Below are 13,271 nucleotides of genomic sequence, written 5' to 3' on the forward strand. Positions count from 1 at the left end.
AAGCGTGACTAGGAGCGCAACCTGGCGCAAGAGCCCTCTGCGCGAAGGCGCTCGCGGGCCCGCAGGAGGCGGCAGGGAGCAGGGGCAAGGCGAACGCTCTCTGTGACGTCACACAGGGGTCTCCCGGCAACGGGACTCAAACAGCGCTCGCTCCGGCCTTGGGAGCGTGGAAGGCGGCGGGCCGGGTTCGGGCAGCAACACCAGCCCCGCGGCGGCGGGCGGGACCGGCACAACCATGGCGCTGCCGCTCCTGCCCGGGAACTCTTTCAACAGGAATGTAAGTGGCCGCGGGTTGGGCTCTGCCGAGCCCTCCCGGGGATGCCTCTGAAGGAGGACCCGCACGCGCAGCCGCCGCAAGCTTCCTGGGCCACTCACAGTGCGGTCCTGCGCATGTGGACTGGGAGCGAGGGACTGGGGCTTGCACCAGGACCCTGGGCTTGGGGCTGCAGCCCTGCGCAGGTCTACTCGGAAGGAAGTCCCATGGTGTTCAGTGGGGCCTACTCCCAGGAAAGTGTGCCCAGGACTGCAGCCTTCTCCTTTCAGGTCCCTCCTGGCATCATCAGCAACCAAGAGGGCTTCTGGCACCTTAGAGACTGTGGGCCCAATCCTGGCCAACTTTGCAGCACTGACAGCCCCCAGGTGAAGGAAGGAATGTTCCCTTACCTTGCAGAGGCCTCTGTGACTGCCTCCCTATCACAGCATACAGCGCATGCCACATCGGCACAGCTGAGTTGGTGCTGGAAAGTGGCTTAGGATGAGGATGTTCATGGACCACAGTCCATCACGATGGAGTGAAACCTTCAGGTGACAAGTGCATATGCTGGCATGAAGGAAAAGCACTCATAAGAACACCCCTGCTGGATCAGGCCCAGGGCCCATCTAGTCCAGCTTCCTCTATCTTACAGTGGCCCACCAGATGCCTCAGGAGCATGCACATGACCACAAGATACTCGCATCTCACTGCCACTGCTCTGCATCTAGTGTTCTATTTATGCTCACACCCCCAGCAAAGACTGGGTTTAACTTGTGTTACTTTATTAAATGTAGTGACCCATTTTTTAATGCAAGAAACCTACTGAATATACCTTCCCCCCCCACCAGTCTGGGGTAGGCAAAAAAACTGCCATCCACCATCACAAGAAATGTGTCTGTCTCTTGCCTGTCTCCAGCTCCTCCTCTTTGAATTTCCTCTCACTGGCCAGTTCCTTCTGTATAATTCATAACATCCCTTTCTTCATGATACATAACTTTCTCTCTCGTGTAAGGAACTGCTATACATTGAGATAGATGTATGGTTTATATGCAGTAGTTCATTACTCTCTATACACACCAGGTGGCACCCAGAGTAACACTTCCATGAACAGAATGCATTTGTGTGCAAACTCCTTCCAAGAATGGAAGACACCCAATGGCTAGAGGTGTTTGAAAATGGTGTTATACCTTACTCAGAAGAAAGCCCATTGTGTTTAATGAGACTTGGGCTGTAATCTTATTTTACTCACTGGAAACAAATGTCTGTAGCAGTGGCTCTTAGTGATTGTCCAGTGGCTCAGGTAGCCATCTTCCCTAACTCTGCAACTTGAAATCCTTTACATGTGATAAGTTTCTTCTCATACTCTTTGTCCCTCTTCAGTCTGCACCAGATATAGCCATCCTTCCTCTCCCTCTGTATCCAACAGCACTACTACTTCTGTATGTACTGCAACAAAACATTTCAGAGTTAAATTCAAAGAGTTTGTTGTTTGGAAGTAACCTAGTTTCTCTGGGTAGCAAATGTACCTAGAGATCCATCACTGATCTGAGTGGTTTCTGTAGATCTATTTGGGTGTGTATCCCATTTTACGAAAAGGAAGAGTCTCTGAATTAATTTGCATTGTTAAGACTGCTGCTTCAAATCTGCAAGGACCTATCTAATGTAGCAAGTTCATGAGTGAAATCTTCTGAAATAAAATATCTGCAGTTCCAGGACTATGAAATTATTCAATTAGGAAAGGAATGGAAGTTTTTTTTATTCCATATTCCTATATTATATTAGAAGACCACTTTTCTGTTTTGCAATCCTTCAGTTTTGATTGCTGATTGCTCTGATGTCTTCTGTTTCTCTTTTCCTGAAGTGTGTTGGAAGAATCTTTGGAAAGGAAGAGGAAAATATCTTTTTTCAAACTTTTAGTAGAGTTTCACTTGGTTATTTTAACTGGTTTGTTGAGCAGAATGTATCGGGCATTGTAATGAACTGTTAGGTGTTTGTATGTGTTTCTACAGGCACCCTGGTGATGGATTGTTAGCTAAGCAGCCATATAATGCTGTTTATTCCCTGATGGATGGAACAAACTCATAAGTTTTTTTGCAGAGGCAGTACTGTATATATCTTGAATAACAGAAGCTAGGAACCAACAACATTGAGGGAGTGCCCCCATTTTCAGGCCTTGCTTGTGAGTGCCCAAAGGCAGCTGACTACTATCTGTATGAAACAGTATGCTGAGCTCAGTTGATTTTGATCTGATTCATCAAGGCACTTCTTAATGCTCTTCAGATTGGCCAACAGTGCAATCCTATGCATGTCTGCTCTGAAGTAAGTCCTACTGAGCTGAATTACTTCCAGGATTGCAACCTTACTTTACTAGTGCGGCTGCTTAAGCCAAGAACTGATTTCCGCCAGAGAAAGCACGTGTTCCTTAAACATTATAGTCAGTCCTTGGACTTAGTGGCAGCTTTGTCACTGTACCCTCCAGAGTTATTAGTCCAGGATGCTGCCACGTCAGTTGGGCCCTCCCCTACCTGTCTTCGGTCTTTACTGGGTTTCTGTACTGTGTAAGTTCCTGGGATTTTGTGCCCTGTATGCCACTTTGAATAAAAAAGCTGGGTTTCTGAGATACAAGAGTTATCCTGTCAAGGATAACTGAAGAAGAAATGAATTTGACTCGGCTCTCTCTCAGCTTTGATTCAGCTCTAGTACAGTTATGGGCAATGCATACTTATGGAAGAAATAGTGTACTTGTTATCATAAATGGGATTAAGCAAGAATGGTTAGTGCACCCAAAAGAGTTAGTCTAGAAAATATAAGTTTTACTTGAAGTTAATGAATGGAATGTTTGTAGATGAAATGAGTTAATATGGAAATAGATCAAATAAAAGGATGTAACTATTACTTTTAAGTTAAAAAGACTTGGAAAATAATTTTAGAGGAATCTTATTATTTTGCTCAGTCATGAGGAAATATAAACAGAGTGTGAACACAAAATGGGGCAGGTGAAAACTTTTTCATGTTATTTTTTGCTCTGGGTGCAGCTTCCAGCATCTGTGGGTGAGACAACGTGATTAGGACTACGCTCCTTGAATAAGCTGTTTGATGTTATCTCTGTGTGTGTTGCATTACAACTGTTATTTAATCTGTATTATCCATTCTTGTTTTATGCATTAAGAAGTAAAAATAGTTGCTTAGAAATATTTTGTCTGTGAGTTTGTGGTATATGTTTAGTTTCAAAACTTTATTCTGAATTCACAGAAAGCTGTTTTTTACTCCTTAACTTTTAGTTTCTTGAGTTGCTTCAGGCTGATCACACACTGGAGGCTCACACACTGGAGATGTGTGCTCCGCAAACTGCAGCCCTCTTAGAACACTGCTTTTAGAAGAGAGGGAAAACCCATTCTTGGATGTGGGGTGGCATTAATGGCAATATGTCTATTGCTCTGATGTGGCTGGTGGTTTTCTATACCTGTGGATCACCTGTATTGCCAGTCTTCTACAAGGAACATCATACACGTGAATGTAAAAGAAAATTGTGCTGAACAATTGTGCTGTGTGACAACTCTACAGTTTTCCAAAGAGAAATCCCCAGTTTCATTTTTATTAAGCATGCCCTGCAGAGCTACAAGAACAGCATAATGGAGCAGGCTATTTTAAGATATTTGTTTTTTCCGCAAATTCTTGACACACTGCTATAATGGCATGACAGACTGGCACACCAGATGTCAGCTGTGGTAATCCTTGTATTGATCGTTGCTAGTGCAAACGTACCAGCAGGATCAGTACTAGTTATGAATGTTATTCCTTAGGATAACAGCCCAATGACTTGGCAAGCATGTTCAGCATGGTAATGGATGCTACAGCTTCATGTCTATGCCCACATGAAGTAAAAGAAGCAACGTGCATTCTGAAGATTCCACTAAGCAGATCCACCATCAGGAGGTGGTTGAGATGCTACTAAGTGCTTTCCCCTCATTCCTTCTCCTCACTCATCCAACTCTCCTGCTATCGCTATGGCCCATTTGCTACTATTTTTGAAGGAGTACAGGAGGAGGCAGCATTTGCCCCTTACTTGCAGCTCATAATATCATAAAAATCAACATCCCAGGTTATAAAAACAAAGTACAACTAAAAATTAAACAAAAACAATACATTGGAAGGAACAAAGTAGCAGGAAAAACAAACCAAGTGAGAGCCCAGTCCAAACTAGAAGATCCACCAGCGCAGTGGTCCCTGTGCTGGCAGAGTGTGTTGCAAACATGCTGTAAGGCACATTGCAACACCCAGAGAGTAAATAGCACTGGCAGGGAGGCCTACACCTCCCCCCTGCCACTGTATTCAGCCTGATAGCGGCTGGTGGATGTGAGGTTTGTGGCAGAGGGGCATGGGGAAGATGGGGGAGGGACACTTCTGGGTAAGGGGGGGAGAGTGGAACAGGGGGTGGATCAGGTCTGGGGGGCAGGATCAGCGGAGCAGGTCTCTGCTGTATCCTAACCCCTTCCTGATCCTGGCATCTTTACATGAGGCTTTACTGAGTAGCCCCTAGGATAGGCTGAGCATTACTCAAGGTAAGGGGAAAAATATCCCCTTATCCTGAGACCTCCAGTCTGCTCCAAAGCTATGTTGGATGCATTAGAGGCCATGCGGCCCCACTGCACAAGTGCAGTTTAGGATTAGGCTGACAGCAAAGCAGCAAACAAAGCTAGTGAAAAGTCTGGTGAAACAAACCTTGCCCAGGTACTGAAAAGACAACACTGAGTGGGCCAAACAAGCCTGTAGGGCAGGGAGTGGCAAAATCTGGAGAAGGCAACTGGAAACACTTTGTCCTGTGTCACCCCCAAACAGACTTCTGATTGCATGGGAACGTGGAGTAGAACCTAGGATGGTGAAGGCAGCAGGCAGATCATACATGAAAGGGCTATTCAGTTGTTTGTTATTTATGTACTAGATTTTTATCCCAACTTCCCACTCTAGATAGAGGGCTCAAGCCAGTTTCCCTCTCAATAAATTATCATAAATTGTTGTACCTAGAATTGATAATTAATGAAGAAAATTTAACCATTTAATAATGAGGTGCCCATAAGTTCTACCAGCAAGTATGGTGGGTGAGTTCTCTACTGTCCTGTGTCTCATGCCTCTTACCTCTCTGAGTTTTGTTTTTAAAACATAAGCGTTACCCAAACGATGGGGTCAAAGCAGATGATTGCTGTTTTTTTACGTTTGTGGAATAGTTCTATTAGTTCTGATTCAAAGGCAATAGCACCATAACCAGTTATGAAGTAATGATAGAGAGATAGCTGTGCTGCCCCACCCCTTGTCCTCTTTTAAAGGCTTAATTATGTGCATAGTAGCACACCAGAGAGAGATTACTCACCCGAGAGGGCACTCTCAGGGCAGCTAAACTAACTATTCTCAAAGACAAAATTTGGAGAAGCATCCACTTTGTTTCACTAGTTCTGCTAAACTCTGAAGGTAAAATCTGAAAACTCCTGGCTGGAAGTGGAAGTGGTGAAGAAACTGGCAAAGGACTTTGTTCACTTGGAGGATAGTCAGTTTCCAAATGGGTACAAATTTTCTTTTTGCAGGCACAAAGATGATACCTTTATTTTTACCTTTTGTGATTGTGTTATTAATGTAATGTGATTCTGCTGTACCTTTATCCCTAAGTATACTGGGGAATATACAGGACTTAAATTGACACTAGGACTAGTTGCTGGAATAGAGATTCCAAGACACACCTGTTGTTTCAGATCTGCAATTCCTACAACATTCTGCCCTTTCCAAAGGGTACAACCCCCACTGAGGCTGAAATCCTATACACACTTTCCTGGGAGTAAACCCCTGTTTAACCCAACAGTTACTTCTGGCTAGACATGCATAGGATTGCACTGTGTGCCTCATTTCAGTTAGATTCCATCCCAATATCAAGAAAATTAGTGAAATTGTTTGGTTGTTGTGGATAGTGAACTGTGCTCAGAGTAACTGCCATCAAATGTGGCATTTAAAGTAAAGAAATATGTGCAAGATAATTTTTTAAAAATGGCATAGGCATTGTCTAGATCTAAATTAAAATTGATTTAAAAGACTCTTTCAAGCAATATTTTAAGTTCAGCATTTTATGGTGGTTTTACTGTCATCAACATTATTGATTCTGAATAACACTAAAAGAGTTTTCTTACTTTTACTTTCTTTCTAAAAGTATTTGTTCTATCTACATTGCAGCTAGGGAAAGACAAGTTCCATAAGTCTCAACACTGGAGTTACTGCAACAAGGTTTCTATGTTGGTGGGTGAAGACAAACCTGGAATAGGAGGAGAACCCTTGCCTGGACAAAAGCTGAAACCCAAGTACAGTGTTTTCCCTAGAGGTGTTGGAAGTGATGCGCCTTCATGGGTAGCGTTTGATAAACAGGTGTGTTGAGGCTTGTCTGTTAATTTGTTTGTGCTGAGTTTTGACAAACCTTTTTCAATATGTATTGTACAGTAGATAATTTTTTTCTTTGTCAGATGGGTTCCATCCGTCTTTATACACTTTCTTGCACAAAAGCTATTTCTGATGTTAACTGCCCTTGGCTATTTGCGAATTGCAAAGAGCTCTAGTCATTCAGTTTAATAATAAGTATGGATGAGTTCATTAGCTGCTGGGCTTGAAGTTAAAATATTATTAGTTTGACTGCGTTTGGAGAATAACATTCATCTTGTGTTGCATTTTTGTTGGTGCCAACTTTGCCACAAAGAGCACGTCTATGTTTGGCATGTGCCCTTTTCGTCAAGCAGGTGGGGTGTTTTGCTATGTACCCTACTCCTTCCCCCAATAGAAACACTGCTAAGGAAATTGAAACGGATTGCCACTGCTTCCTGGAACTTGGACTCTGGGATCCCAGGCAGGTGGGGGCAGCACTTGCTCATGAAGTGGCAGATCTGACCTGAACCACATCCTCCCCCCAGGTTGCTTCTGTCCCTTCTCTCTCCCTCTAGACTGCAAACTGACAGTTATTGGTGCATGTGGCAGTAGCTCCCACTTTTCCCTAACCAATGGATTAGATGGGTACTCTCCCAGCTATTTAGCACTTGCCTTTAGTTGGGAGAAAATCCCACTGAATTTAATAGGACTTGCTTCCAAGTATCAGTTATTCCTCCCCCCTTCTATTCAACTTTTCCTTTAAGGATTTCAGGGCAGCACATGTGTGTTACTTCAGTCTGTCCACCCAATAGTCTTGGAACATTGGTTAGGTTGAGAGAGTGTGAGACTAGACCTGACTCACCCAGTTAATTCACTCAATTGGAGCCTAGGGGAGCTTTTTTCCCTGTGCAATCCAGATTGGGGTAGTGTGTAATCCAGATCAAGATTACGGTGGAGGCAAAGGGTTAAAGCCTCTCTCCCTCCCCCCACTGTGGTCCCACCTGCACCTTTTAACAAAGGAAAATAAAACAGGACCAAGCACTTGGCTCTGTAGAACATGCTTCAGGTGACATCTACTTTGGCCACTTAGTATTTCAGCATAGTCAAATTGGAGGCTCAGCAAAATGGTTACATTTTAAAAGAATTACCCTTTTGCCTCTGTTTTGTAGATTTCCTGAATATGTAAAATACATAATTAAGCTTACTAGGGAAGGGTGTGCACACATTACATTTAATAATACATAAAATGGTGCTTTTAGTTTTTCCACTGTGATGCTTGCTTCAAGAATGTAATGCTTACAGCATGATCTACAAGCCAGTTCAGCCAAAGTGCTCTGGATTTAAATCATTTCTCAGCCCATCAAACCCAGTGGGGCATAATCAGCATAAATCCAAATGCAATTACTTAACTGGACTGCGGATTACATTGTTAAATAGTTAAGTTGCATATGGGACAATTCATGCTTGAAAATGTTCCTCGTAAAATTTGTTCATCAAATTATACTGTCCAAGCAAGCCAAACATTATACAGTTTTCCAAGCGCCCCAAAGGACTTGGCTAATCTCCATTTCCCTCTCTCTCTTTCCCTCCTCTGCCTTTTCTCCTTGATATACAACTTCTGTTCATTTTATTTAAAGAGAGGAAAAACATGAACAGACAAATATGCCAAATACCAGGCAGTTGGTGAGATTTTGTTACCAATGTTATATGTTTGCAAGAAATAAGAAGATTCTATAAATTTGGGATCTGAACCAGAAGGTATAATCTGCAGAGTTCATTTCTTTGTTAATTTGAAAATTCTTCTTTCTGAGACTTATGGTGATTCCCTTTTGATATTTGTAATGTTAGCTGTACAATCAGTGCTTAATTATCTATGCACAGCCCATCTAATTAGAAGATTAAATCTGCTCATCAAGGGCAAGTTCAGACAAAAACTAATCGCTCCCCCTACCCTCTCAGCTGCTGTCACTCTGGCTTGGTGGCAGAGCACTGTAGCATCATTTTAGGAAGGTGGCTGAAAGATTTCTTTCTTTCTGCAAGACGTGCAGCCTGGTATTCTGCACATTTACTTGGAAAGATGTCCCACTGTGTTTTAGGATTTACTTCCAAAACAGTGTTTATTCATAGAATTGCAACCTTAGATTACTCTATGGATATTTCGAAAGCACAAGTAGAGAAGAAGCCAAACTATGACCAGGGATGCATATCTCTTGCAGTGTCAGAGAGGTCAGATTGTGTGATTAGGGCATTTGCTCAGAGCTCTTGCTTTTTTATTTTCATATATCTACTCATCTTTTGCCATTTTCTTCCCTACATATTTTCAAAACCACAGATTAAGATATGATACTTGATTCCATTTTCAAACAGTTTCCTAGTCCCGCTGTGCCCTAACAGCCCCCATCCTGCTCCAGATTCAAGAGGGTACAGCAGTTCCTGATAGGGTTGCCTACTGCCCTTTTAACCATTATGGTTCTTCTTGATCAAAGGGACGCCCACACACACACAATTTGCTTCAACCATGAACTTGCCATGAGGCCTTAAGCAAGCCACTATCTCTCAGCCTCATCAGTAATATGGAATAATTTTTGTGTATAATTTTTGTGATAACATACATGAACCACTATAAGCACTATTATTCTCATGGGACACCTTTCATAAGCACTGATAGCCCTTTTAATAGCAGTCACAAATGTATCATAAAATACACTGTGACAGCATAGGAGTTAGTAGTGCCAGTGGAAAGGCCTGCACTGTCCCACCAGCACCAGTACAGACCTCAACATGCGTTGGAGCAGGTAAATTCCACATTGGGAAGCTGAGGGGCAGGTAGGGGTCAGGGATGGTCAGATCTGGACCGGGGGGGGGCAGGATCAGTGCCACTGTAGTGTGCTGTATCCTATCCCCCTTCCCAGGCCAAATCCGCCAACTCAGACCTACTCGAACTTGCACTGGCAATTTAGCGGGTGAAATTCCAAGTAGACCCATTGCTGCAGCTGGGGCTTTCACCTGAGGTAAGGGGACAAATGTTGTTGCCCCTAAAATCCTAAAGTTGATCACAAACAATCCCAGGGGTCTTTTTTATGGGCACCAAATAGTATTTGTCTACAGCAGCAGAAAATATGTCTGTTTCTTTGAGGCCCTTCAACACTTTTGATTAATAAGCCAGCAGGTGGGGCTTAAATTGCATTCTTCTCTGTCATCATAAGATGTCATCATCATCTTACATACTGATATGTTTTCTAGCCGTTTCAGAAAAGTTATTTTGCTGTTAATTTAATGTTACTTACAGCATGTCTGTATAACCTGCACATACTTTCATTTTTATAGCAGTGCATGTATGAATGTGTTAAAGTAAACAAATATAAAAGTCTAACCCTATTCAGATGGTGCACTGATGTTGCATGGATGCCAGTGCAATATCTGTCATCTCCTAAGCCTATCCAAGCAATGCCATGCCAGCACAGACCTCCCAGTAATGCTGCTGCAGTCCACCCAGTAATGCTGGCAGAGCCCTTCCCAGCAACCCAGGGCTGACCATGTTCATAGAAACTTTGACATAGGCTGTCACCCATGAGCAGTGTCATGTTACAAACACAGCATTGGCGCGAAGTCCATGCACTGTTGGTGTGATGTCCAAGGAGCCAATTGCCACATCCACCTAGCCCCATTGGCAGCAGCCAGAGCAGCACTACCAGGGTGAATGGAGCAGGGGTTGGGGGCAGGTACAGGGAGAATGAGCAACCAACTCTGGGGGATGCCTTCTTTCACCTACTGGGAAGGAGCAACACAGCAGCAGGTATCTCTAACAATGGGGCGGTGCCCCAACAACACCACACACAGACACACAGCATGACACAAGGATGCCACACCATCCCCGTGCCCTGGAGGAGCTGCAGTGATGTCAGCAAAGAAAGGGCAAATCAAAGACCTGTTGGGAGGCTCTGCACCCAGGGTTCATCCCCTTATCCCATCCACACAAACGGGCACATCCAAGGAATGAGCAGAGCACAGGAAGAGCAGAAAGATAGCTCCCTCTGGAGAAGGTAACCATGTGCACCAAACACCCAGATCTCTCCATGATGAGGATTTGATTCCCTGTGAGTTCATTTACCACCTGGAATGAATCTTTTTGCCAGTGGAGGAACTGGTACAGGCCATAAGGGGAGCCTCAACAGCACACTAGCAAAGCAGCATCTTGATAGTGGGATTAGGATCTGGCTACAATTTCCTAGTCCCTCCTGTGTCACACCTACATCCCTCCCTGTTTTGGCCTCTCCACTGGCAGATTTGCATTGGTGTCCAAGTGATGCCCATGTGGCAGTTTTCAGACACATGCAGGGTGTCTGTGATGCATCTGTCAGTAGGAGAGCTTCTGCAGTGGCTGAGCTGTTGTTGCACTGGCATATGTGGCGGTATATGGGCATATCTCAAGGACATAGTCAGGTCTTAGGAATATGCTGTTTAGAGTATGACGGTCTTAGACCATTTTCACAACTGATATTCTCACCGGTTTGCTAAGTATGTATGTTGCCAATGTGAGAATCTGGAAGAGAAATGGATTTTATACTTGAGCCAATGTACGTTTTGTAGTCACATTGCAGACCTGTCCAAGCAGGAATGAAATTAAACCTCATGTGTTAAAATATAGCTCAGGTTGCAGTCCTATACACACTAATGTGGGAGTAGGTCCTATTGATTCAATGGAACATACATCTGAGTAGCTTTTAAACAAGTAAAGGTCCATGTTGAAATTCAAGCCTTCATATCTTTTTTTTGTTTTGCTTTCTGCTAATACTGGCTTCATTGTTTGGGGAGCCTTAGAACATAAGTCCTGCAAGGGGCTCCCAGTGGAGCTTTCTCTATGCTTCGAAATTGTGTGTGTGTGTCAACTTCCCCACCCCCTTGTTGTTGTGGTGTTCAGCGTTGTTGTTGTCGATGGTGGCATTAAGGAGTTGGGTCCTGGGTCCCTGGCTGGAGCAGCAGAATGGATTTGTAAAATGGCACTGGAGGACAGTCCACGTTGCTACTGCTCCCTCACAACAGTCTAGTAAGCATCATCTTGAACCCTGGCTTATGGGGCAGTGGTGGGGACCCTCCCTGTCTCAGGGATTGCCTAGCATTGGTGTGGGCGACCCTTGCATAGGTCTGGACCCCGGAGCATGCCCCACAAGGTCTTCCCTATGGAGCCACCCCTGCAGGTTTGCTTCATTTATGTTACTGTCTTAAAACATCATAGGTGTTGATTTTGTTCATTTGTGCCTTCTGCATAGGTATTGGCTTTTGATGCTTATTTTGATGAAGAAGTTCCTGAAAAAAATCAAGAGCTATACCGAATAAGGCATTGTAAAATATATTTCTATTTGGAAGATGACACAATTCAAGTGGTTGAACCCCAGGTGAAGAATAGTGGAATCCCTCAAGGTATTTTTTTTCTGTAAACATTCTACATTTTTAAGAGGGTTTTGAAAAATTGTAGCCTTTGCCTACCTAAAGGGATGCAGTTTGTTATTTGCATAGTAGAGTTACTATTTAGAAGCAGTAACCAGTTCAATATTAGGTTCATTTCAGATTCAACAACAGCAGAAGTTTTCTTGACTTGGCTGAGGCCAGCTGTGATTCAAGTAACTGTTTCAGTATTCTCTGAATGTAACTGAATGGGATTGCGAAGGATTTAGAGCAGGAGTGTCAAACATAAGGCCTGGAGGCCGGATGTGGCCCACGGAACTGCTTTTTCTGGCCCTTGGGCTCTCCCAGCTCCACCATCAGCTGCTCACAGCTGCTGAACTGTCACTGCCTGCATCATAATTGGATTCTCCCATATCTTGAAAATATGATCAAGATTTGCATATACAGGTTCAGCCTATTTATCCACAGATTTTTTAATCTGCGGATTTGTCTCAACATGAATGGGGTGAGGTACTCAATGTCACACACACCTTTGCCTCCTTTGCCCTGTGCTGGCGTTTCCAGGAACAGTAACATTCCTGGAGCCCCTGAGCCAGCCAAGGCTGAAGAGGGGAAGGGGGGGCAAGAACCTCTGTAACCAGAACACATGCAGTGAGGTGGAGGTGAGGGTGGAGCTCGCTGGAGCACTCTGTCTGTCTGTCTGTCTGTCTGTCTGTCTGTCTGTCTGTCTGTCTCACTCACTCACTCACTCACTCACTCACTCACTCACTCACTCACTCACTCACTCACAGGGGCAGGTACTGTAGCAACAGAGGGGATTGCTTTAAAAGAGAAGAGGGGATTGCTTTAAAGAACCCAGGGAGTGTTTGCCGAATTCCCCCCCCCCCATGGTGCAGGCTATCACAAAGCCTTCCCACCAAGCAAAGCATTCCATTTACAGCCCAGTCCTCTCCACACTTTCCTGGGAGTAAGCCCCATTGACTGGAATGGGGCTTACTTCCGAGTAGAAATGCATAGGGCTGGACTCTTAAAAGATCAGCATTCCACCTGTGAAAGAAGCTGGGCAGCTGGCAGCAGGGAGGGCTCAGGAGGCGGAGGCAGGAGGGGCAGGAGAGGAGATTGCTTTAAAAAACCCAGGGAGTGTTTGCCAAATTCCCCCCTCCCCAGATGATGCAGGCTCTTGGGAAGCCTTGGAGAGACAGGTGAAGGTGAGCAG

At 44.3% G+C, this 13,271-nt stretch overlaps 1 protein-coding gene across 1 annotated transcript in view; it reads left to right on the forward strand.

Moving 5' to 3' along the window:
• Positions 1-207: 207 nt before the first annotated feature.
• Positions 208-13,271, forward strand: part of EFHC2 (EF-hand domain containing 2) — a 54,531-nt gene continuing 41,467 nt past the window's right edge. Inside the window, exons 1-3 of the mRNA XM_066621605.1 lie at positions 208-277; positions 6,470-6,658; positions 11,920-12,070. Coding sequence (XP_066477702.1) covers positions 236-277; positions 6,470-6,658; positions 11,920-12,070 — 382 coding nt within the window. The 5' untranslated portion in view covers positions 208-235. The remainder of the gene's footprint in view (positions 278-6,469; positions 6,659-11,919; positions 12,071-13,271) is intronic.

Source organism: Tiliqua scincoides, chromosome 3, assembly GCF_035046505.1.
Source record: "Tiliqua scincoides isolate rTilSci1 chromosome 3, rTilSci1.hap2, whole genome shotgun sequence".
Taxonomy (NCBI): domain Eukaryota; kingdom Metazoa; phylum Chordata; class Lepidosauria; order Squamata; family Scincidae; genus Tiliqua; species Tiliqua scincoides.